General features: G+C 40.9%; 1 protein-coding gene across 1 annotated transcript in view; it reads left to right on the top strand.

The window, feature by feature from the left end:
- Positions 1-27,623, top strand: part of LOC118113214 (CUB and sushi domain-containing protein 1) — a 292,387-nt gene that overhangs the window by 33,265 nt on the left and 231,499 nt on the right. Inside the window, exons 4-5 of the mRNA XM_047340219.1 lie at positions 3,423-3,535; positions 3,794-3,811. Of these exons, the coding sequence (XP_047196175.1) occupies positions 3,423-3,535; positions 3,794-3,811 (131 nt within the window). The remainder of the gene's footprint in view (positions 1-3,422; positions 3,536-3,793; positions 3,812-27,623) is intronic.

Raw genomic sequence — 27,623 nt, 5'->3', positions numbered from 1 at the left:
TCTGTTATCATATTGTACAAACCTGAAATGCTGCCAATCTGCACCAGCTGCAATCTTTTGAGGGAATAACTCGTTTACACTTATGCCAAGTTTTTTTCTTTACTCGGTCTAATCTGTGAAAAGTGTGGTCACGTGATGATGATAAAAATAGCTCTGATCCAGTATCATGCCATGCATTACCACTGCACCACCACCCAATCTGAGCAGTACTCTTAGCATGTAAGGGTCCATGAACATGAGAGGTTCCGACAGTGTGATAAACTGGCGTGCAGCGTGAGAGTCGGGCTGTTAAGCAGGCTGATACAGATGGGCAGTCAGACAGATGGACGGGGCGACAGAAAGGCACACGGACAAGCTGGCTGGTTTTACTGTAGAGCCCGACTGGCTGGAATCACTGGAGTGGCTGCCTGATTACATAAGGAGGTCGACTGGTGGAACAGTTGACCGACTGGATAACAGTCACATAGTCTAAACTCGGCCGACTTATTTTTGTATAAATGTCAAACAGCCGCAGGATCAGGGGGCTCGCTGCATTGGGAGAGAAATCTAAGAAGGAAAGAGGGCAGAGAAAACCGGCAGGATAGACGGATTAAAAAAAGGGAGATATAGAAACAGGGATAGTCAGGAATATCCACTAGAATCGTGTCAGTCCATCAATACTGTGTCAGACAGCCACACGATTACCTGACTTCTTACCTGAGTTTGAGACAAATGAAATACATTTTATTCCCAAAGAAAGACAGAAAAGAAAAAAAGGAGAGTGATGCTTGTATTTCAGTTTACACAATATATTTTGCCTGAAGGCTGATTTGTGATCTACGCGTGATATGTAAACGGGCTGTATGCTCCGACGGGGGGTTATAAATATTTGCTCATCACTCCCATCATATCTATGTAATCATATGTGAGGGACTGATTAAGTCGGAGCCTAGACGCCAAACACTAACATGTTCTTCTGTTGTAATTAACTGAAGTACATTCACGTGAGAATGCACCTGCTGCCCCCTGTAGTCCATCAAGGTGATTAGTCCCAACCTTTGACTAGGAAATTCTCTTTGGGGTTTGTAGAGACTATAGACGCTCTTACACTATTAATGAACGAAATGCCTTTCGTATGAAATCCCCTGTATCGTAAACCATATTTATAATATATGATTCTAAGCTCATAAATGATAAGACGAGATTCAAGGGGTGTGAAGGTAAATGCAACCTTTTCGACAACAACACAAAAGTCTACTTGGGTTTTTTCTTATTACTGATATTTATGAACCAAACAATCACAAACAGTAATAATCAGCACAACTTAACAAATTGTCAACTAAAATATTTAATTATCTGAGGAATCATAATATTCACATATTGTACCAGGCATTTCAATTTGCTCACAGAAATTGAAAATATTAGCATGTCCTACAGGTGGGAACAGTGTAAAAGATTTAATTAGCCTATAGTCACAGGGATCTGAATCCTCAGTCGCTAAAGGTTTGATAACTGGGTAAATGCATATGATTGAAGGGTAAAGAGAGAGAGAGAGAGGTGACAGACACTATCGTGGCTAAAATCCCATTAACACCTGTAAGAAGAAATAACATTTCTCTTCTTCCTCACCTCCTTGTTTCTCCTCAAACCTCACACCCTCTCCGCCTTGTCCTTCCTCAGTTCCTTCCGTCTCCTCTCTTCCCCGGCATCTCTCTTTCTGTTCGTCCCTTTTCATATTCTCACGTCATCCATTCTTCTCCGTCTTTTGTGCCCTTGCTTTGAGGCCACAGAATTAAAATCGTTCAATTTTTTTCACTGTCCTCTGCGGTGCATATTATTTACACGGCTTCCTCTTTCCTCTTTCTTTTGGTTTTTTGTCAACCTTAATTTTTTTCAAAACAACTTTCCGTTTCTGGCACTTTTCCTCTTTCACTTTCGCTGTCATCTCTTTTGTGTCGCCCCATCCCTCGTCTGTCCTTGGTCTGTGTTAGCACTTGAATCCTGTGCAAATATCTGCCTTTAATTCCCTTTCATTTTTTCCTCTTTTTAAAATCTCCATTTATTTTTGTCTCTTCTCACCTTTCATTGTTGTGTACATTTGTGAGCCGTGAACCAAGGAGAAGTGGTTTTCTGAACTTGTAATGTTACACTGCATTACAGTTTGTTCACTTTCATGGACACTCAAAGGTAAAATGAGTCATTTCATGCTTTTCGATTTTCTGCTCTGCTTGTATCAAAAAGTGCACAAGAAGATGAAAAGCATAATAACTGAACATTTAATTTGTAGATACAATTGCATTAAAATACGCTTGACATCATTTTAATTTATTTATTGTATAACATCCCTTTGTCACTTTTTGAGAACGTCAAAATGTCAAGACAAGAAGTCCTTCAGCTGGGGCAAAATTGGCTTCCACTCCAGAAGGGGGCATTCTAGTTTGCACTGGAGGTCAGGGTGTTGATAGAGAGCTCCTAATGGCTTATCAACACTGACACTTTGTTTTTGGCTGTGCCTAAAAAAAAATCCCAAACAAAACAGGTCAAAGCTCTTAACTTTTGGAGAGTCTGTGACCTGGAGTCGGTGCATTTGTCTGTTGCCGTCGTTCACTTTAAAAAATATGTAGTTGAAGGTGGGTTTGGGATTTGTATTTTATGTCTTTAAGGCGGTAACTACAATATAGATATAATCGTCCTATAGATCTTTGTCTACTATATCTACTTACTTCTGTCAGATTTGCAGCAAATTTGGTTATTGAAATGAAGTGATTCCATGCTAGATCTTCCACTTCCACGAAGCAAAGTGTCAAGTTTGTCCATTATATAAGTTTTTTTCTTTATATAAACAGTTATCAATACTGTAGATCTATTATTATCTATGCTCTTAATCTCTTGCAATTTCACCTCTCTGCTTTGTGATATTTGTTGCTTTAAAAACCTCCTTATTCTCTTTGCCTAAACCAACAAACTGTCTTGCACAAGCTCCTGTGTAACCGCAGTCTCACCTCGCTGCATCAGTCAAACCTGACTGTCTCACATGTAGGTTTGACTGCTTTAGTATAAATCACAGTATGTGTCCACGCTCATGACACGGCTGGTTAGGTTGGTAAGTGGCGTATCTAAGATTTATTTTTACAGGGTGGGGAAATCACTCTCTTCTTCAGCGGACGAGACAGCAGGACACCGGAGAGAAGGAGGTGTCGGGACAACAGAGAAGGGAAAGGTCTTGGAGGAACCCGATCTCAGGCCAGCAGGGATCTTTAGTGCTTTAGGGCCAGAGGTCTACACCGCAGCATCAGCACTGTATTCTACTGTCACATGCTTATTTATTTTGCTCTGGTTCAGGTTTTCAGATCTGATTTGCCTCATTGTTTTCCCTCAGAAGTCAGCAGTCCTGCTGTGTTTCACAGATGTATTTTTCATTCATATTTCTTTGTGTTTTCCAGGTTGTCAGGATTCATGCTGCCCTCCCCTATAGTCAGCAGTGGATCTATATTGGCCTTGTGGTTTACCACAGACTTTGCCGTCAGTGCTCAGGGCTTCAAAGCTGTTTACGAAGGTAAGATCATTTGTGAGTGTGTATTGCCATGTGCTGCTGCTGGTCATGATACACAGGAAACTGTGGAAATGGTGAGGATGGATTTGAATTGTAAAGCCATTGGCGAATGTTGGAAAATGTGTATGAATAATATTGCCTTCAAAGGGGATAAGAAACACAATGTGCAACATAAAACGAAAATAAGGCTGGACTGTGCCTGGGTTCCTGCCAGTCCTAAAAAGTTTTATAAAGTGTTGTATCCACCAACCTGAAATGTAGGCCGGAAATTATATTCTGGTCTCTAAAATGTCTGAAAAACTAAAAATTGAACTTGCTGAAATCTGTAGAAAACCTAAGTAACTGTGAATGTTGCAGATTAAAAACATAAGGACTCATAACATTGAGAAACTATATATTTTCATCACAAAGCATTGAAATGGCTAGAAAAGGAAATGGCAGTTGCCTCGTGTGACTCTAATGACACACTGTAGGTGGAGTTGATGGTAACGTTTCACACTTTGGTTGCTGTTGAGTAGAAACTCATCATTGTCTCGCTTAATGGGAAAAACTTTCAGAAATTAGAAAGACCTTTTTTTTATCGGACTCTGTGTCGGTTAACAGGACTGAAAAATCAGGGAATGAGTTGTGTTGATCAAAATGTGTTGAGTCAGCAGAGATGTATATGCAGCAAATTTCCCTGGACTCAAGGTGAAATTGTATAGGGAAGCTTTACTTCTGATTTATGATAATGACTGTTGATGTTAATAGTTCTGTGTGGGCGATTCTTGGCTAGAAGCCCAGAGCTGCTATCTTGGTTGTCCCTCCATCAGTTGGGACTATATATTATATATGTATTTATAATCGGTCACGTGTCCATGATTCGTTTTCCTGCACATAGAGATGCATATACACATTAGTGCTTCCTGACTGGATGCTGTCTGATGTGTGCTATGAACATAGTAGACAAGACTGTTGCATGTCGGCATTGCCTGTTGGGATGCAGCACAAATGCTTAGCCTGACCTTTTGAAAACACACACACAACCACACACACAGCCACACAAACACACACACACACACACACACACACACACACACACACACACACACACACACACACACACACACACACACACACACACACACACACACACACACACACACACACATTCCATTAGGCTTGTATAACGGTTCATCTATGAATCATGAACTCTAAATATCAAACACAAACTCAAGAGACCAGATATGCACTCTTACTCCACTCTCTCGCTCGCTCTCTCTTTTTCTGTGTGTGTGTGTGTGTGTGTGTGTGTGTGTGTGTGTGTGTGTGTGTGTTTATATCCATGTACCTGTTTCACCTTTATCTCACTGTTAATTATTTTGATTTGGTGTGTGTGTGTGTGTGTGTGTGTGTGTGTGTGTGTGTGTGTGTGTGTGTGTGTGTGTGTGTGTGTGTGTGTGTGTGTGTGTGTGTGTGTGTGTGTGTGTGTGTGTGTGTGTGTGTGTGTGTGTGTGTGTGTGTGTTAAAGCAAACCTGACAGCCATTAAACCTTTTTCTGGGAAGTGCTTTGTCTTTATTTTTCCTTTCCACTGTTCTGCTTCACATCTGTTGGGACCTCTAAGTGTGTTTATTGCCTCAGGAGTGATTTTGCCTATGCGTGTGGGTGTGAGTGCGTGTGTGTGTGTGTGTGTGTGTGTGTGTGTGTGTGTGTGTGTGTGTGTGTGGGTGGCTGTTTAACTGACAGTTCTTTCTGCTAATGTCCTTTTTTTCTATGTTGCTTTGTTTTTGCATCGATTCCCAAGACATAATGAATTGATTTGTGTCCGTGTGAAGGTGTGCGTGTATGTGTGGATGTGTGTAAAGAAAATTGCACTTATGCATCAAAACATGACATTTATTTTGTTTTGGTTTTGTGTGTGTATGAGATCAGTCATCAATCATGTGATCAGTCACTGCAACCTCAAGCTAAGCGGTTAGCTGTGTACTCCATCCGTGTGTTACTGGTGTACATACAGGATTGAGTGAACATTGGTAACAGTCAGAAAAAAAAACTAAGACAAATGAAACCCTCAATGCAAACAGATGTATATTGCAGATTTGATGAAGTGTGAAGAAAAAAACGAGACTGTTCATTTTGGAGTCACACAGCAGGGTTTCAGATGAAAGATTAACTGTGCCTCTTAACACTATGGGCTTGTTATTTCTGCAAATTGCAATTATATAAAGAAGGCAGATTTTCGGCAAAGTTAATCTATTTACACTGCTCAAAGATGTATCTCTCAAATAATAAACAAACAGTTCTCACAGTCGCTGTACATTGAGGGTGTGATTGCATGTTCAGTGCAGCAAGTGGAGGGATATTAATCCGTTGCGTGATGATGATTTCAGAGATTTAAAGAAAGTTTTCTTTAACCTCATTTTTATTACTTGAATCTAGACCGTTGATAAAACACAAATTGGCCATAACCTTTTGACTTGAAACAAAAACCCTTTGATTGCTGCCTGCTCTGTTGTTCGACCCTCACGTTGGAAATATGTGATTTCGATCAGTTGAACTGAATCCAAAGCAGATCCTCCTCTTCTCATCTCAAACAGGAACTCCTCTAGTAATCTGCAGAGTTTCATCCGAGCAGAAAAAAAAATGTGGCGCCACTTCTGATGTGAGAAACATCTCTGGTATATCTTGTAACTTTATCTCAGTTATGCTATTGAAGCAGGAGACCTGGTACGTTTAAATAAACTGCTACGTGAATCCCATTAACTGACTATACTGAATATAAAAGTGCCTGAGTTACAGAATCATAAACTTGAACCATGGACACAAGTGAGATGTTTAAAGCACCTTTTATTTGACAGTGAATACCTCACTGTGTCAGTTCAGTCTCACACACACTCTGGTTTTGTTAAAGCACACCCACGCCTCACGTCATCCTTGTGTCCTGTTATTCAGGCTCAACTTTGGATTTCAAGAAATGTTTTGGGGTCATAGTTTTGCACTTAAATTGTCTTCAGTGGTTGTGTCTTTTGTATTTCTGCTATTGTCCGTCTTGTTGCTATGGCTTCCCACTGCAACTATTATTTCCATAACAGAAAAACCCATCCAACCTAACCTGACATCTGCATCTCTGACTTAGAGAAATAACTGTTATATTTCTTTTCCAGCATTTTCTTACCATCCTTTAATTCTTGAATTTTGTATTCAATGTCTCTGTCTCTGCCTCTCTTCATTCAAACTAATTCACACTAACAAAGAATCTGTTGGGCCCATGTCTCCTTATTGTCTTTAACAACCTGCCTCCCTTGTCTGTCTGCACCTCTCCTAACATAGCCAGTTCTGTTCACACATCTTTTCTGTGTTCCATCCCTTTATTAAAAGAGACCAAATTCAACAATAAGTCTGAACATATAGTTAACAGATCAGAGTGGGTCAAATGTAGCTATATGTGCTGGAAAATCAGGCCTTGCTGATTGAGAAAAGCAAGTTTGCAAACCAGCTCAGCAAGACAAGATTATCATCAATTAATTTCCCCTAAAGCAAAAAGAGAGAGAGAGAGGAATAGAGAGAGAGAGAGAGATAGAGAGGTGAAGAGAGGAACTTATAGAGAGAGGGAGGTGTGGAAGGAGGAGACGAGCAGGGAGTAGATTGACATGAGGAGTGGATCTTAGATCTGTGTATATTTGTAGTTTGTTGTCTTATACCACATGAAGGGTAAAACACAACGCCATCCAAGATGACAAACGTCTCGTCATTATCATACAATATCATTTCAGTGGCCTAATGGGACTTAAAAGGACAGCATCAAAAAAGTACAAAAACTCATATCAATCAACAAGATGAGGTGGTTAAACGCCGCGAGGCAGACTGGATGCTGTGACATGGTTCTGACACAGATCCTCTGCAAGTACCCCAGCAGGCACGGCCTTTGAGGTAGGATGTGAGCAGGGAGAGAACAGAGCCTGAGACGTCCAGATGCTGAAGGGAGGAAATAAGGATCTGGTGGTTCACCGTGTCAAAAGCAGCAGAAAGGTCTAGAAGGACGACCACAGAGGAGGGAGAGGCTGCTCTGGCGGTTTGAAGTTGCTCAGAGACAGGAAGGAGGGTAGCCTCATTGGCCTGCCTTGAAACCAGACTGGTGAGGATCAAGAAGGTTGTTCTGGTGAAGATAGGAAGAGAGTTGATTAAAGACAGCTCGCTCCAGAGCTTCGGAAAGAAAGGAAAGAAGAGAGACAGGTCCGTAGTTGTTTACTTCAGACGGGTTGAGTATGGGTTTCTTCAGGAGAGGGCATTCTTGCCTCCTTCAGAGAGTTATGGAAACAGCCAGTTGACAAGGAAGTGTTAATATGATGGGTGAGAAAAGGAAGAAGGTCGGGAGCAATAGACTGGAGAATGCGAGAATGGATGGTGTCAAGGGGACAGGTGGTCGGGCGGCGGAGGCTACCAAGGTAAGAACTTGATTGGGAGGCAGGGGGGGAGTGAATCTTCACCAGAAACTCACTGAAATGGACGACATATCACGGAGATGCAACATCTGACTTGTTGGCCTAGCTTGGTCAGGAGAGAGTAAAATTGTCATTCCATTCCTGCAGAGAAAAATCCATGTAGCTCTCGCAGGGAAGAGGATTAAAATCCAATGCATCTATACCACAAGATGTACAAGATCAACTGTCTCCAGATGTTCATCTTCCAAATCATTATGCTGTAGACCCTGGGTTCTTTCTGTTTGATGAAAAGAAAATCACTAACTGTATCATTATAACTTATAGAAGGTAAACCTTCTCTGAGATGTGGCAATTATGACAGAAATTAAGTTCTAAATAGAAGATGGGAGCCATATATGGTCAAAGTAATTCATCACGTCCAAATTGGATTTGTAAATTGGAGATTTACCTCAAACAGTATCAGGAAGCTTTTCCATATTTAAGTCAGACTTGCACCCTGCAGCGCCGTCAGCTTGGACCTGCGAAGAGCATTCATTGGGATGGGTTGGAAATACCTATGGGGTCATTTGTAGAAATTTGGTCTTGTGCAGTTGTACAAACAGCTAGTATTCCAACTGCATGGCACTCGTTCAAGGCTGCTCATTATCTCCGCTGCTTTTTGGAGTGTCACTGGAATGGCTCTCCCAGATAATTACTTAATCTTCACATCTCATCCATCAATAGACAAGGTGCAGAACAAAAGTCTCTCTTCACAAGGACAATGTATTGCTCTACCTCTTTTTGTGTCTTTACCTCAAACACAAAAAGTCAAGTCATTGTTAGAGTCCTCAGCCAAATAAGAGGACAATTATCTTTTACAGCTATTCCCTACACTCAGTGGCATGATTCTGCTTTTATACTATAGGCTTCTTCCTCACACACCTATTAGGACGTCAATAGTCAAATTGAAAATGTTTGGTCAAATATTGTCGATTGAAGTGTCTGAAGGTCTTGGGGAATCTCATTTAAAATATTATTGGTAATTTCAGCTTGGTTCGACAAAAAGTAAACGATTGAATGTAGGATTTATACTATTTTCTTGAGCCAAACATAGATCGGTGCATATAATGTTTGGACCAGTTACAAGCAATTCTGTTCCAATGCAGCTAAAAAACTGTTTATAAGTTCCAAAATTTAATAAAAAGTTCATCTGAAATAAAAGAGTATATAGTTTCACTCATATTTTATTAACAATAAAGGTTTTTTAGTACATTTTGTTTTTAGGTGCATTTGGGTCTTGTCAGGAGCATTTTGTCAAATCAATTTCTCACATCTCCCTCACCACCTTCTTGTTGCTGTTCCAGCTGCAAAAAGAAGTTATAAGACAATTTAACATATTTATATTTGTTATCTCTAAGTTAAAAAATCCATCAGTGAGTGTAAAGTTAGACTCACTGCCATAGGTTTTGATATTTTGGAAATTAATTAATGAATGAAGCCTTGGGTTGTGAGTCCACCTATATATCTTCTTTTCAGATATGAATGTGTTGATGTGTGTTCCTACTGGCGCTGGAAGCTTAACCAGTGTTTAGCACTCATGATACCAAATGCTAAATGTTATAAATATAACATTTTTAGTGAAGGTTTGGAATTGTCACTTGGCAACAGGAAACACTACCAGCACTTCTCCTTTAGTGGTCTTTACTTTCTTGAAGTAAATGAACTGTCCCGTAACAAAGGAGCACTTGTCTCCTTGCTGCTTCCAGCTCCTGAACAGAATGACTTGAAGGGGGTGACATTTCTTTAACATTTACTGCATGTGACCATTTATTACATTTACTGTGTGAATTTTCATGCGAGGAAACTTGTGTCAGTGCAGCTGCGGTGCTTATTACTGACATTATAAAATTACATTGTAAAATAAAGTGTATATGTTTATTGGGTTGAAGAGTTCAAGCTAGGTAACAAATCTATTATAGTTAATAATGAGTATGGATGTATAATACAATATGAATACCAATTGAAGGTGAATATCAAATTTGTACCGAATGAAAAAAAACCTGATGCATCTTATTTTGTTGACAAATGCATTTTTAATGGGTAAATGCAATCTAAGGCCGGTAAACAAATGACCATAAACTAATTATTTAAAGGAGAAACATGTTTTTTTCAATTCTCATTTACCATCTTGACTAAAGATAGAATCGAACAGCTTTAATTAACTGTCTATTAATTATACACTGTTGATAATTATCTCCAATAGGCATGCCAACAGAAGAGCTCTGTGTGTGTGTGTGTGTGTGTGTGTGTGTGTGTGTGTGTGTGCGTGCATGTGCGTGTGTGCGTATGCGTGTGCGTGTGTGTTAAAGGATTATTGACTACCACCACCTTAAAAGGTAAAAGTTGGAACACTATCACATCATCTTCAAAGTCTCAACCTCTTACATCCACTCTCCCCGAACACACACACACACACACACACACACACACACACACACACTCACACAGAAAGAGGCCAAGTGTACATTTTTCAGTCCCTAGGCTCACTGCAGAGTTTCCTTTCCTGTGAAAAACACGACTTGGAAACCCTTTTAAAGGGACTTCGCACATTAAACACAAGCACATGCATAAACTCAGAGTTTCCTTCTCTCTCTCTCTCTCTCACACACACACACAAGTATTTAAAAAAGCCAGAGATTACATATAGGTATCACTTTGTAAAAGCCATAGAGGGATAATAAACACAGAAGATCCTCAAGGAAAGAGAAGAGCAAGAGAGACACAGGCCTGTGTTTGTGTTTCATGTTCTAGCACGTGTCCCAGGTCACAGCTGTTTTTGTGATTTTCCTCATTTCTTGTTGTTATGCCAATTCTCCCCATGTCACAATGTATGGATTACTATACATTCACTTTTCCACTGCATTACAACATGTAATATGTGAGTGCCTGTGTATGAATGTGTGTGTATCTGTAAAATTGCAGGAAGTTCATCCCCTTTGGTGTTGGCATTTCCACCGTCTCTCCCTCACTCTCTGACTCGCTCTCCGTCTCCGCTGTGCAGACTGGTGTAGAATCCATTAGGAACACTTCTAGGAGCTTCTAAATCATGCTGACTTGATGCAAAGCTTTGCTCAGACTGTGGCAGAAGCCCTGTAGCCACCAACCACTGGACAAAATGCAAAAAGATTGCAGCCTCCTGCTCTGGGATTTTAGGGCCTTAGACATGATGCTACATATAAGAAAGATTTATTCATCTGGAGATTTTCCAATGCCCTTAACAGGATAATTTTCATAGTGGTGCCTTTATTTTACAGAATGTTGCCTTACTAAAGTAAACAGGGCTGCAAAAAGCCATTGCAAGCACAGACAGAATACAAGTTTTTTTAAATAAAAGGTTTTGGACAGATGAACACTAAAAATGTTGTTATATGATTGTTCGGCCGGTTTTGTGGTTGGTTGGCCGTCTTTCACAAATGTCACCACATAAGAGCCCATGGTCACACGTATGCAAATGTATCAGTCCGCCTCTTGTTCACTTCCAATCTTTGCAAGGCAGAAGGCGAATAAAACATCTGCTTCCTGTGGTGAGGCAAATCGCAGCGTGGCTTCGCCTGGAGTTCAGCTTTCGTGAACTTTTACCCGCAATATTCGCCTCACATTAGTGTGACCGGGCCCTGAGACTCTTGCTCGGCGTCTACCAGTTAGATCCCCACAGCCTCCAATCTAGATTTTGAACTTCATTGTCCTCAGAAGCAGTTGTCCTGAGGAGGGAAAAAAGACGGCCCCCAACAGGCTGACTAACACCAGGGTTACCTATAGTGACTCCAGGAAGTGCAAAGATAAACAGGAGGGGTCTTTATCAATCATTACACATACCATTAATATGCTCAAAACATACACATATATAATGCAGGAGTTATGTGTGTTTGAAAAGACTTCCTGTGGAGAATAGGGCAACACTATACAAAACAATGGCCTCAGCAGGGGGTCCCTTGTTGCTGGTCTATGTGGATTGCTCTACTAATTATAATATAGAACAGTAAACAATAGTCATAATCATTATTCATAACTTATTTTTTCTTTGTGCTGCTGCAACACTAAACATCTCCCCACAGAAAGAGGTGGTCACCAGGGTACGTTACACATTCACCACATCTTGTATTCAAGAGTAGCACATTTGATCAGGTGGATGTTTAAGAAACATAAAAGTAATGTTTTCCTTTGTATTTAAATGATTGTGAGAAAACCATAAAAGGCTCCACCTCACACTGCACGTAACCTTCTTACATCCATCTCTCACCACGTGCAGTATTTTGTACTCAAATACTGGCTGCAGTAATTTCCTTGTTTAAATGACCGTTGACCAGCCTGATGGGTTCCATTGGAGACCAGATTGGCCAACTTCCTAAATATAGATGACCAACACAAAGCTCCAGAAGGTTCAGATATTACAGCCCCCTGGTAAGAAATCGGCAGAAAGTCAGAATGAGCCCATGTGCGAACACAGCAGGAGATTCTCCGCAGGATTCCCCGCGATCGAATTGGTGTGTAAATAACGTGTAATACGCGGCAGATGCAAAACTTTAAAAGAAAAGAATACAAATATCTTTGGAGGAAAAAGCGGTGCCACAGACGAAGATATCAAGAGAGCTTTTGGTGATGAGGGCTGATGCCGGTGTCAATGTGCTGTAAACGAAAACACGTGTTCTCCGCGGCGGAATCCTGTGTTGTTCACGAGTGAAAGGTTAACTCAGGAGAAAGTCCAGACCCAAATCTGCGGATATCCTCTGGAGTTCATGTGTGAAAACTGCTTAACACTAACAAAGGTAGTGGAACAGTCATGGTTTCTGTTTGGTTTTAGGCACAAAAAACTACTTGTACGTTTCTTCTGAACACAATGTAGCTGCTGGTGTATGGAATATACTCGTGGTCTATATTTAGCAAATACAGATTCACAATAAGAACTGCTTTCATTAGGTCGGAGAATTATTGAGCTTGTAGATTTGGCAACAGCAACACGGCCTCCATCTCTGTGAGTGAAAGTCAGATGGTAAACAAGTCTCAGCCATTCCAGAGGAAAATAAATTCATTTGGATTTCCTTTTGATTAGCCTGTTGAGGAAATGGGTTGCATACATACAGATGGAATGTGTTATATACATGACAAATATTAGCTGTTTGAAATGGAAATGGTTAAGATGACTGAATTTAATGGGCTTGGTGTGTATATAATATGTGGATGGAAATTGCTTTGATGTGTATAATAGGACGCCTTAAAGTAGAGCACTCTTGCACACACACATGTAAATTAAGACATGCATACATTTACGTAAATAGACGGTGTTCAGTGCGTCTACGGGTTAGGTTTGTAAAAATCAAACTGTAATACGCCTTCATATCTTAAGCAGGAATAACTGTGACATGAAGTGATACATTAAACATAGAAAATGTCATTTTACCTACTTTATGAAAGATGGGGGGGGGGGGTTTCAGAGGGATTTCAATGATTATGTTTATGGGTGACATTTACTACATTTCTCTCTTACCAGCACATAGCCTATTTCGGCTCGCTATCGACCTGTTACACTCTGTTCCTATCAGTGTCTGTGTGTCCCATTGAGAATAATAGGTTGGTGGGTTTAGTCAAAGCCAATGGATTCAGCAGGGAAGCTTCTTAGAGCAAACACAGCAAATCATTAAAGGAAGGGAGTAGGACTGGAGGATTTGTCAGCTTGGATCATCAGGTGCTGCTACATATTTGTATGTGTGTGTATGTGTGTGTGTGTGTGTGTGTGCACGCGCTTGAGAGATAAAGAGAGCGAAAGAGCAACAGAGAGTGAGTGGAAAGGGAGAAGCAGTCCGTTACACCATTAACCCATATTGACTGGAACGCCATAGGAAGCTCTTCACTGTGGGAGTGTGTCATATAACGCCGCTGTTACTGACGCCAGCAGTAGTCAGCTACATCGATCAAAGCAGCAATGTCAACTTTCCTGCTGTGAGTGTGTGTTAGTGTGTGTGTGTGTGTTCCCCTGTGTCCATGGTCTGGTAACAGAGGAGTGTCCTGGGGTGATACCACCGTCATCAAAGCATGCTGTCAGAGCCAGGCCACACACTCTCTGACTCTCACAGACACATACTTGTAGTAAGTGTTGTGAGCGGGTAATCAACTTCACACCATGCAGTCAAGTCAATATGACATCTAAGTGGTTTTGAACGTAGCTCCCTTCATGTGCTATTTTCAGTTTGTTTGGACTAACTGGTCTGTCGGCACAGGCACAGGAGGGATGTGGGATCACTCTCACCCGGGAGGTGTTCAGCACATCCACAGTGTTGTTTTCTTGGACAGCTCTTCTAAAGCACATGAAGATATTGGGCAGTGATCAGAGTTCAGTTGGATGTTCATAATGACCACCCTCTGCCCGAAACCTCAGACCAGCACCTCAGACTTATCTGAGGAGCCAGGCACATTCTGGGATTTAGGAACCTACTGCGCAGCTCGGACCTTGTTTCGTGGTCTCAGTTTTCTCAGTGACATGCACACAGAATGCAACACACACTCACATGCACATGTATCTTAATGGGATGTGTAGCATTAAGCTATCTTAATCTACCCAGTTCATTTTACTGTACCATTAATGCTGCGGAATAAAATGAGGGTTCTTATCACAACAGGACTTTTTCGCAGAGCAAGTCTGATATCGTTTGTGTGTTCCCTCAGAAGGAAGCCAACTATTGATGTTCTTAGTCCAATCTCTAGAGAATAGGTCTGCATGAGGGACATTATTTTTACATCTGTAATGGCTGCCTCCTTGCAATTGTTTGTCCATTTAGATTTGACAAGAGAGACTTCATCTCTTTTTTTTTTCCTCAGGTAGTTTCCTTTTCTTTGTTGACTTGGAGATGTCACATGATTATGTCTCATTCAGTGCTTTACTTTGTAGGCATTTAGGCGATCATTGTTTTAGGTAAATCTATTGACACACTACAAGAAACAAATAAAAGAAAACAGGGCAAATTTAGATGCACTAAAACAACGAATCCCACTGTTTCATCAATGCTGCTTTACAACACGTCTTTACACAAGCTTTCAGGATAGGAGGCACGGCAATAAACGTTTTTCCCATGAACCCAAGTTAGACAAAGCAAATATGATCAAGAAGCGGCTGCCTTGTATTGAAAAATGTTCTGAAGATTGTCCATCATTCTGTATCTACTACTCTCTATATAACATATATATGCAAGCTCAGTCAAACTGAGGCACATTGTCCATTTTTTAAAAGCTAGAAAATGCTTTTTTGCAATAATCATCCAATGCAGTATAACGCTTTGCACGGAGTTGCAACTCTGTTGGGAAAGAGAAAACCTAAATTGTGCAGTCCCTGGATCAGGTTCCAGCACTCACCCATCAGGGAACCATTTCATTATGTCACAGCAAAGATTATACAATCAGAGAGAGATCCTGCTCAATATTCTACCAGATTTTTTCCCTAGGTCACACTGACACATACTGTAGCTTTTATGTTAAATCTTTTGCTGTAGCTATAAATAGAATATGTAAATCACCTGAGAGACACACAAAGGAGGAGAGTTTTTATGATTCACTAAACTTTTTCAATCACAAATAGCACATTTGTTTATCACATTGCCGACTTTAAAGGCTTAATGCTTTGTCCTGTAAACTTTCAAAACATTTACAGATGTATGAATATACAGGATTTATCAGTGTGACTTGTGAACCGACAAGTGAAGAGTTTTTCATCTCATATGTCCCATCATATACAACAGAATGTAGCACTGTAAATGTGGGACAGCGATAACAGATTTCTGTTGCCCTTTCATATCTGTGTTTGCCCTTTTTATCCTCCGTGATTCTCTCTGTGATGATAAGCAGAGTTTATCAAATCTGTGGAACAATCTTCATGGGGGCTCTCTCGGGTTGTTTTTCAGAGTCTCAGTAGGTCTCGCAAAAGACGATAATCTTGACACTAAGATCAAATAAAAACACTTACATTTCCAATGAAGTAACTGTTTAAATTATGTGCGTATTCCCGTGAACTTGATATCTTAAGAATGCCTTGAGGGAATGTCTTCAAATTTGCTTTGAGTATTCACTTGGACTCAAAGAGGAACTGATTACATTTTGGTGGTCAAAGGTCAAAATGTCAAGGTCATACAACCTTGCGTTGTTTTGAACTCAATATATAAGGAATGCCCAAAGGGAATTTCATCATATCTGGACCCAACATTCACTTAGACTCTAGGATGACCAGAATAGAATGTGGAGGTCAAAAGTCAAGTTCCCTGTGACCTCACAAAACACATTTTTTTCCCTTGTGAATGCAATATCTCCAGAACGCCTCGAGGGAATTCTTTCATTTTTACGCAAACATTAACTTGGAAAACATTTCTGTTGCCAAAGGTCAAAAGTGAAGGTCACGCTGGCTCACAAGTATGTTTATGTTTTTCTTGAACATGACATCTTAATGTCATCAAGGTTCTATTGGACTCAAAGAAGAACTGATTCGATTTTGGTGCTTGGAGGTCAAAGGTCAAGGTCACAGTGACCTCATGTTATTAGGACTGCCCATAGGGACTTTTATTACATCTGGTACAATTCACTTGTTCTCACTGATTAACTGATGGGATTTTAATCGTCCATTTCAAACCGCTTGCTGAAACTAAAGCAGTCTAGAGATGTTGATTTAACACAGATATAACGTTTCCACTGCTAGCATCACTAAAAGACTAGAAGACGAAAAGAAGACATTTATTTGTGTGAGGTTCCCTTTGATTTTACTTCACTTGCAGCATATGCTAAAATGGTGATGAAAGAACAACACTGGTGATACTGATAAAACTGTGCCTATCATTTTCGGCCTGTAATAACTGTATTGTTGCAAACATTACAAAGCTAGACTGAGAGCTGTGGAAACTAAAATGAAGGTCCAAATGGCATGTTGTCCTGAATGCAGAATGAACTCCTGAGTGGAGTTCAGAGAGGTGTCTGGATCCTGCATTTCAAAGTCTGCATATTTTATTGAAATTAAATGCAGCTCTCACCTGAAGCTGAACTGGACATCTGTCCAAACTTTTCTGTGCTTTCCTTTCAACTCTGACACTCGGTTTTTGTGATTATGGCATCTATATTCATGTAGATATGGGGTAATTTCATATGCATTTTATACTTTCATTTCCATATAATAGGAATACAATTTTACCTTCAGAGTAGTAACCAATATGGTAACCAACTTCTGTTTCCATCTCACCTTCCACGTTTCCTGCAGATACAAGACCTAAATGGTAATATGTGACCATTTATGACCCTCTGATGTGCCCCATTGGACCATTTCCCTAAATTACTGCCGCTATGAAAAATACTTTTACGGTGTGACAGTGGTTTGGAGAGGTTGGGGAACAAATTTATCTTTGGTTAAGGTAAAGATCGTGGTTTGGTTTAAAATAGGTCAATATAAGCAAGGGGGGGGGGGGCAGTTTCTACAGATATTATAAATTTATTATAACTATTTCTTCATTGCAGACTGTTACCGGTGAAAGTCGCAGTCAGGTCAGTGATGATCTGCAGGTTCGACGTCTGCACTGCCATTAAAACAAATGCATTTTCTCCATATTCAGTCTGAATGTGAAGTAAAGTTTGAAGGCGGCACAATTGCAAACAGCGGTGCAAAGATGCGATGAGACATCAGCTGATGCAACGACACATCGGTGTGGGTTGAAATTGTTTCAAAATAAGAGTTTGCGATGAGTTGTAAGTTCAATCAGAGTGCGAGCTGGTTCACAGACAGAAACCCTCCCACAGACACTGTTGGCACTTTCTATGTGAACAAAACCCTCGGAAACACAGCGCGTTGTTGATAATAACAAAACAATCATGGATGTAAGACTTTAAAAGTTTCACCAGTAATTGCAGCTTTTTCAGTGAGACCTTGTGTGTGTTTTCCTTTTTGCCCGTTTGCCTCTTGAAGCTCTGGCACATGGTCCCATTTCTAATGATGCGTTTCAATGTAACTCTGAAGAAATTTTTTATTTGCTAAGATCATTCAGAGGACAGTTCGGTACCTCTCCCAAATGCAACAACTCAAACAAAAGGAAACGGTGCTGTACTAGTAACTGCTGTTAACAATTCACTTAACATTTACTCTGGTTGTGTCAGTGAATCCCCCTGACTGACTCCGTGTGTGTTGTGCTCATTTATATGTGGGTCTGTGCTTCAATTTTATGGCACCAAGAACAGATGGAGCAGAAAATGAGGTGCAGTAGATGCATAATATTGTATGTACTATATGTTTTTACTTATTCTTTGCGTGTGCTGCCCGAACTGTTGAAATAGCAACTAGAGATCAATGCTTAGAGAGGATTGAACGGGGGCCTAGACAGGATGTAGGAAGAAGACAGAAGAACGAAGAAGAGGGGAGAAGTGGCGGGGAAACAATGAAGGTTCATCAGGAAGCAAGAGAAGATAAGTGTTGAGAGTGTGAAGAGAAGAAAAGAGGAGTGAAAGGGAGCAGAGGAGACTGGAGAGGAAAGAAGAGCAGACAATCCCTAGAATACCAAGCACTTCTCTGGAGGAGAGAGAAAGAACAGAGGAGAGGAGGGGTTGCAGTGAAAGATGGAGAGCGTCCACAGAATACCAAAGAGAGAATAAATGCTAGGAGGGTTTTCAAGTAATTTTCACATTAATCCCAATGTCTGCTCCAGAAGTTAAAAATAGACACCTATACTTGGATTTAGTTATAATGTCTACTTTAAATAACCGTTTTTCTTTGATTAGTTATTTTGTGGTAATTACTACAGAGTTTTAATTATATTTGATCAATTACAAATATTTAGTTTGTAAGTAGCTGAAAGTAGTGAGACATTCAGATGTTAAAGAACAAAGTGGTAGAGGAGATCAGGTGATGAATGAAACAGGGAAATAAGAAGTGAAACGGGAGATGATCTTAAAGGAGAGGGAAGCAAGAAGAGAACGACTAAAGAGAGAGAGCTGAAGAATCCTCTTCACTTGGCTGAACTCGTACCTTTTCCCAAGATGCATTCTGTTTGAGAGGCGCCTAAAAATAGAACACGCACACACAAGCACACTTAGAGACCTATACCTCTCCCTGGGGTGGCCGCACTGTCATGCACACTGAGACGTATACACTACAGACGAGCTGCAGACACAAAGCATCATGTTGTCTCACCTTAACTAACTGCCACGAGTTGTTGTTATTTTTCACAACGACGAACAGGAGAGATATAGAAACAACAGAAAAAGAGTAGAAACTCAGAATTGGAAAAGAAGAGTCAGACGGGGGCCACGTTGACACAAGGTGATGAGATGTGCTGTGAATCATTGTGAACGTACCAGAAAGGCTGCGACCATGAACTAAGACCAGCATAGTCTGCAAACTACACAAGCACGTCATGATCGTACTTGATGTAGTAGTTTGACTGCAATGCATGGAAAGTACTTTGTATATTGTTACCAATCTCCATCAAACTTTGTGGAAGGATGGGACATGGGCTAAGAAAAAAAAAATTAAATGTTCTACATAGCAAAATAGCCCAGGTTTAGTCCACATCCCAAACATCCCACATCCGGCCCACATACCACGTGGAATGACGGCTTTAGTGGTCCACTCCTGTTCGCAGATCCATATAAGTCTGGATCTTGTAGTTTTATATGGGGTTTTATGAGTGGACTGTGATTCTAGATGCTGCCTCATTAGAACCTTTTTACACATAATTCTGATGTTTTTTTTGTATTCATACATAAGCAGAAGGATTTCATGCTCCTCCATCAGTCGAGACTCATTTCCAGGCATTCAAACATATAACCCCCTCTGGAACCTTAAGTATTTCACCAAAACAACACTCTCATTCAACTTTCAGGATGTTTGTCCTCTTGGTGCAGGGAAACTTGACATTCTGGAGGGATGCATGTTTCACCTGGCGGCAGATTGATTATGTTTACTCCAAAGAGCATAATTGCGCCACATAATCACTGAATGGCATTTAGGCTGTTTCACTTTTCTCTTAATCACCGTACAATCACAGTGGATTGTGCATGTAATTTTTTAATCAAGGCTGTCATCAGCACTCTTTAACATCATGTGCGTTTCTTCACGACATAGCTTGTGAGCATTTCTTCTGTTTTGGTTTTCTTTTACAATATCCCTTTGTTGTTTCATGTGAGCTGGCCTGCACTGCTCCAGCTGGAAGGCGTCCCTGTGCCCTTTGAGCTCTTATGTTACCAGTGGAAAAAAAAACTACAAATACAAATGAAAACAAGCAGATATTGCACATCAGGATGTTCGGCTCTGTAATTACACCTCGAAGACGAGTCATAATCACGATCAAATTGTTCATGTGTTGCCTCTGCAGCTCAATGAACAGAGCTCACATGTAATCTGAATAGTAGGAGGTTTTACTTTATACAGCCATGAAAATGGCTTAATTACTCTCAAAATCTGATTAATAATAATTACATGATTGTGTATGATTGAGATAATGTGAGTGAGAAGGATATAAAGCAAAGACAACCCACGTCTGCCTGCCTGCAGCCTCTTACCTCTTTATTTTACTTTCCTCATATCTCTCTGAAACACCTTGTCAACCTTGTACAGCTCTATCACTTTTTTTTTTACCATCCCACTCGCTCCTTCTCGTTCTCTCTCCTCCATCTTTATTTTCACAGGGGGGGAAGATAACTGCCCTTCTTTATTACCAGTCTGTATTCATGCTATCAGTCCATGGGCTGTTTACTTTACCAAATCATGACTCAGCTCATGAACTGAACGGTACAGTACAAAGGTAGGAGGAAAGGTAGTGAAAGTTGGTGAGTAGGTAGCTTTCCACAATGTGACACATCTCCTTCTCTGTGAAACCGGTTTCACGGGAGTATTTTGTGTCGAGGATCAACTAGATTCACTCATCACAGAATATTTACAGTCTTACATCATCACCATTGTTACATGTCGACAGTTTGAGTGTTCGGGGCCAAAACACCCAAATTAAAAGAGCAAAGCCGACGGCAAATGTTTATCATGTTTAAGCTCAACTGCCAGTCAGGTCCACAACACACACAGGTCTGTTATACACACTGCACAGATTTCATATCGGTTTCTACTGTGTTGATCTGTTGCACAAGCTTAAGGTTACCTGTCCTCTCTCCAGTGGAGGGGGGTGCGTGGCTACAAACAGACAGGTGGCACATACGGACCGTAGAGTAGAGTCATTTAGTCTATTTTCAAACTGAGGAGACGTGAACATTCTTTTTAGCTGAGATAGTCTTGCTGGTTTAGTCTTAGAGGACAAACTGTTTATTTGGGTCCAAGATACTCTGCAGAAAAGCATATTAATATTTCTCTGTTTACCTTCTGGATTGGTCAAGATAAAATGAGCATATGGCTCACTCGGAAAAACAGGATGAATGATCTGTAGAGGTTGAGCTCATATTTAAGTGTCCGGTGGCTGCACCTTTTTACGATAGAGTTCACATATTATGTAATGATGTCAGACTTTTTGTTTCTTTTCGGGGGGGTTGGGGATGTCCTGAGCAGTGAGGCTTAAGAGAGCGACAGCAATATTGAAAATGAGAAATTAGACCAATAAAGGGATGGTTAAGGCTCAAATGTCTCCTCTCCTCTCCTCTCCTCTCCTCTCCTCTCCTCTCCTCTCCTCTCCTCTGTAGATGCTGTTTAGGAAGGAAACATGTAACATTTTCTCCACAGACAGAAATAAAAGATACAGTATGCAAGATGAAATGATTGCAGCCTCAGAAATAAAATACGTTTTAGGGGAAAAGTATAAAACTTCAAGCAGCTGTTACGGCCATGCTCCAGCAAAAAATCGAACTCTTATGCAGTTTGGAAGAGACGTCATCTATATTTAAAATTAGCAGAGTTAAAAAATATGGAATCATTTTTGTGTCAAGATGTTGCCCTAACCCTGTCTGCTCAGGTAGTCCTAGTGTGGAAGGTTACTTCAGCTCAGCTGTCAAACCTTTACCGTCTCAGTGTTCCCGTTGTCAACATCCTCACCATCGCTTGATTTTGGAAAACATTTTCTGCATCGCTGGGACGTTGCACTTTCAATATCCAACCTCTGCTATTTTACTGTCAATGCTGCTGGGCTGACTGATATTAAGGACGGATGAATTTTGAGAAGTTGCCTAAACCCTGTCAGTGCAATTTGAAAACCTGGCATTCCTGTTATGGCTCATTATGACAGCCTGACATTTTGTTTTTTCTGACAGTAGCTCTGTTGGTGGAGTTTCTTGATGAATTTAGGATGTGCCATATCTAAACTTATTTTTCCATGTCATTGTCACCGCATCACTGAGTTCACTTTAGGACAATGCACATTTACTGCTACTTTACAGTGTACTAGGTGGTTAGGTATGGGGTTTTAATCCTCTCATTTCCAAGGGGGTGGTCTTTCAGTTTGAGAACAGGATTTCACATTTAGCTTTTGTAATGCTCTCGCTCAAAACCCTGCACACTCCTTCAAATATACCCTGCTTGTGCTTAGATTTCCTTCATCGGCTCTTCTCCTCGTGCCCCAACCAATTAAATGCTAGGTGTAGTGATGACAAAAGTAATTGGTTACTTTTGCTGTGCGCTCTGTTCTTGTTTTAATAGCAACAATGTTCCCATAATGTAAAGACTTCAGAACCTTGATTGTTCCGCTCGCTGTTGAAAAGGGATCGGCAGGACTCCGGCCCCATGAAAGGAGGGGAAGCTGGTGTAAGCCTTGCAGGGCCAGACTGCATTAACCCGGTAAACCTATCACATGTTCAATTGCTAACGCTACACCTGGCGTTCTATTGGTCTAGGAGTTGGCGAGGTTAAGAGCTTAAGCTGGAGTGCAGGAAATTTAAACACAAGCAGGGCATATTCGAGTGTGAGCGCAGGGTTTGGAATGAGAGCATTACAAAATCTGGATGTGATGCCAATAAGTCCCGCCCTCAAGCTGAAAGAGTACGCTCTTGAATAAAAAAAATAAAACTATAAGGACAAAACAACTGAAAACATGTTTCCATGAACTGATTCAAGACCATTAAATTCTAAGAATACAACACTTTTTAATAGATTTCGCAGGTAGAGGATAAATCTAACCTTTAAGAAGTTAAGACACTGATAATGAACTGCAGCACCTCTGTTATGAATCTGGCGGTGGACATTTATTGCATCCGTCTGTCTCATCCTGTTAATTCTCCAATATCATTATCAATTAGACTCAAACAATGCCCAAAACAAACACACAGACATTACTGTCATGATGACACATTACATTTAAAAGTGTAAAATCCTTTTGTGTCAAAAAACGTTTTTCCTGGTAAATAATCGAAAGATTAAGAAAATAGCAAAACAAGGCTTCCCCTGTCATCATCCCCTTGTTACATTTGAACAATCCTCTTTGGACGCCCGGCCCGGAATCACATCCAGCTCTCACTATGTCCTGTCATTTACCAATCAGAGCCGGGGAATAGCATTGGATGGATTTGGCAAACACAGTCAGCTGCAGACAGAGTTGGACGCAGAGCGAGTTCTGGAGTTTTGGCTCAACAATCTATATAAGTAGTGTTAGCATCTCTGGCACCAACTCTCTGTGCATGTAGTTACAAGGCCATGACCATTATCATCATTTAACCTTTTTTGAAAATTGGTCGCTGTCGTCCCAAAATATTCTTCTGAATGTTTTCACTCTGCAAGACGGGTCACGCAAAAACACTCTGCTCTTTAACATCCTTTGTGAAATTTCCTGCCTAGCTCAGATATAATTTAGGTTTTAACTTAGGCACTGAATCAACAGCCGGTTTGCATATCTCATAAAAAACAACATTAAAAGTGTTAAATGTTCACATATTTGAAGGTGACGCGCCCTCCCACTGCTGTGTACGCTGTGAAAACCTGTCCTTTTTCCACTGAGTGGCAGCTCTCCTGCCAGAAAGTTTATCTGATTACCTTTAATAGAATTCACTGCGATGAAATCTGAACTCTTTGGTGCATCTACTTTTTGGGCCCGAACACACTCACAAGGCACAGAGGGCGTGACGCTCTGAATAAATGAAAAGGATCTCTTATAGCGCCCTGTCAAGAGTCTGCTCAGTCAAATGGATCAGGCCTCAAATAGTTCCAGACCTCTCTGTGATCCATTTGTTGTGAAGAAAGCAACTGCCTGATTCAAGACATTGGTCCAGTCACATACTGATCAAGGTGTTGGTGTACGATCAGCAGTTGTAATTATCTGTGAATTATGAGTTAGACAACATGAAAACGGGAGCTTAAAACCTGGAAAACATCATGTCAGGTTTAAATGGTAAATGAAGATAATCTTACACAAAGTGCTTCACAGTACAAGTCATATTCACTCATGCACACACACATTCATATTCAGTGCTTCTAAACACTGCGCTTTTTGTAGCACACAGTCGGCACAGTCATCAGGGGAAATTTGAAGGGAGGCAGGGATCGAACCATTGACCCTCTGGTTAGTGGACGATCCTCTCTACCTCCTGAGCCGGTCTTAGGAAAGCTCTTCTGGAAGGTTGAAGCCTCCCTGAAGGAAAAACAAACTCTTACTCTTATTCTCCCTCTCTCCTCTCTTTTCCTCTCTCTCCATCTATGTGCTTCTCTCTCTCTCTTCTGTCTTTCTTTCTTTCTTTCTTGTCTCTCTCGCTGTCCTTACTGCAACTGTCCTTCCTCTCGCCTTAAGGGTCATTCCCAGTCAGACACATTAACAAGTCTGGCTGCATGGACGCCCTGTTCATTGATCAAAACACACACACACACACACACACACACACACACACACACACTGGCATAAGGCAGCACATGCATAAGTATTGCTCGTTCTGCCTGGTATCTCTCGCTGGCTGTTAGCGTTATGAAGCTGTTTGATAAAGCAGACAGTCCAGAAGTCGGGACAGACAGCATCAATCGAGGATTCATCAAAAGCACCTGAAGGTGACAGATGGCTCGTGGAAGTGGAGGATTTCTTCTGACCAATTTGTTCTTGTTCACATTAACATTGTGTCGACACAGGAGGCGTTTGAACTGCGTTTTGCAGTCGCCTATCTCGCATCTCTGACAGAACCAGATTGTTTTAAACAACATGAGAAAAAGGCTTGTTCATTTTTCACTTGTGCATAAACACTGTGACGCTTTAAGTCTGTTTTCTTTCTGTTGCGTGTGCATAACCTCAGTGATTGAGTGTCTGGCTCTGAGCAAACTAAAAACACGGGAGACCTTCACTCGATACTGAACCTGAACACATCGTGTGCACTGAAGCTGCTGCTGCTGTTCAAACCAAGTCGACTGAGCAGACGTGTTGGAAGGCTCGAACACGGTTTTGAAAACCTACACCAGCATTAATGTAAAACGTTTTGATGAGTTATACTATCATATCAAATAACTTTTAAAAATACCGTCATTCTTTATTGTTATTTTTTTCCTTGATATAGTTTTATTCCCCTACAAGTACACACACACATTCATGCAGTCCGAACTTAGGACCCAATGCCTGCATCTTAAAATTTGAATTCAGTCTGCAGAGGCTCAGACTGCACACGGACTCTTTTTGATGATGGGCTCCCAGTCTGTGTGAGCAACATGTGAATTAGCTGGTGGTCACACAAATCACAAAATATGATGGGCTATGGATTGTGAGTCTTTCTTGTGCCTTGTTTGATGCACACTTTAGTGTCGAAGTACAATGATAATTCCCACAAGCGTGACAACATACATTCCAACTCTCATGCATGAGAAAACAGTGTACATAAACTAATGCACTGTTTTAATTATTTTTCCCTTTTTCTAATGTACGCTTTTATTTAGTGTTTATTTATGTTTCTACAAACTTTCTAATTACAATCTTGTGGGAATATGTATAAAACATTTACATGCACATACTTTTACATATACAGTATGTTCAGATAACAATTTTTTAAAAATCAAGAAATTAATGAAAAAATTTAAGAGATGCAACAGGAAAATATTCAGTGCACATATTTATTGTGACGTAAGACAGTCAATAAGCAATAATAATAAATATTTTATAATTTTTTCATTGACATGTTTACAGTCAGTTCAAAGGCAGTCTATGTAAATATATACATGGGGTTTTTTCTGTCTCTTAGTCTCTTCTTACCATTTTTTCCCTCAGACATTCTGCTGTGGTTCATTCAAGCATGGGCTCACCATGAAACAAGTTGTCAGACAAGAGCACAATGTAGTGTGTGTGTGTGTGTGTGTGTGTGTGTGTGTGTGTGTGTGTGTGTGTGTGTGTGTGTGTGTGTGTGTGTGTGTGTGTGTGTGTGTGTGTGTGTGTGTGTGTGTGTGTGTGTGTGTGTGTGTGTGTGTGCACCAGTTGTGTTTCTTCCGTCCGAGATACAGGTCACTTCCTGCCAACCCAAATGTCGCTTTCTCTCCACACCAATGACTCACACACACACACACACACACACACACACACACACAAACGTGCACTTGTCTTGCCCTGGGCTGCAATGCACATCAGCAGTCGAATTCTCTCCACAACTGGAGTGCAACAAAATCACTGACCACAACAGACTCATAAACACAACTCACACAAACACACACAGCGGCACAAATACAAAGGCACACAAACAGAAGCAGAAGAATCCTTGACTGATTTTACTTCTCACAGTGAAAGCTGTCAACACAGTGCACAACTCTACAACGTAACCAGTGGGAGAGCGTTAGTGAATCATACATGTGTGTGTTTGTGTGCGTGCATGTGTGTTTGTGTGCGGGCGCGTGTGTGTACTTGTGTACGTGGTAACCAAACCAACAGATTGCCAGCAGTCGCTTGGTTGTTTTCTGCCTGCTCATGCAACAAATCCAATTCCAGCCAGTCAGCAAACCAGAGATGTCTATCTGAAGGAGTTCTGCCACCAGAGCCACTCAGCCCAAAAATACAATTTTAGTCAGTAAGCAAAGCTTAAGCTATTATTTCTTTACAGCCGGGTTTAAACTTTAAGAAGTAAAAGAAATTCCAACACCAGAGGCTTGAAATGCTTCAGACCCCTCTGTGTGACAGCTATGAGAGGTCAAATCGGGGCTGGAAAATAATGTTTGCTGAGATCTTAGGCTGTGAAATTTCTAGGCCTTTAACTGCCAGAATGAAGCCCTGCAACACAGGAGTGTGCAAACACTGAGCTGCACTCTTCTTCTGTCGCCATGTTTCATGACTCACTGTCAGAGCGAGGTGACTCGTCATGACCGACATCCTGAACGTCCGCTGACGCACAGTCATTTTTGATTTCAGCTAATGTAATTAAAGTTAATGTGATTAAAGTCTACGCATGCTCAGACTGCATAGATCCTATTAAGACTGTAAAGCGTGAGCTTGTACACTTTCTTCTTCTCCTCAGCTACATATGCATGTGCACAGTTATACCTAACAATATCTGTGAAGAATGGACATGTGAGTGTGTGTGTGTGTGTGTCGAGTGGTTAAATGTCCAGACAGAACCGGTAGTAGAACTCTGCCACTATGCTACTTTCCACTCCACTGCCATTGTTGGCTCTTGTCTGTACACTTGATTGTAAAAGTGCTTCACTTCAGCTGTGTTTCTGTTCAGTGTGAGACAGACTGGTTGGGACACACACACACACACACAGAGAAACAACTATGGCCAACTATGACAATTAGACAGCGGA

The sequence above is a fragment of the Hippoglossus stenolepis genome, chromosome 1 (genome assembly GCF_022539355.2).
Source record: "Hippoglossus stenolepis isolate QCI-W04-F060 chromosome 1, HSTE1.2, whole genome shotgun sequence".
NCBI lineage: Eukaryota > Metazoa > Chordata > Actinopteri > Pleuronectiformes > Pleuronectidae > Hippoglossus > Hippoglossus stenolepis.
Note: the sequence above shows the minus strand (reverse complement) of the source record. Positions and strands in the feature narration are given on the sequence as shown.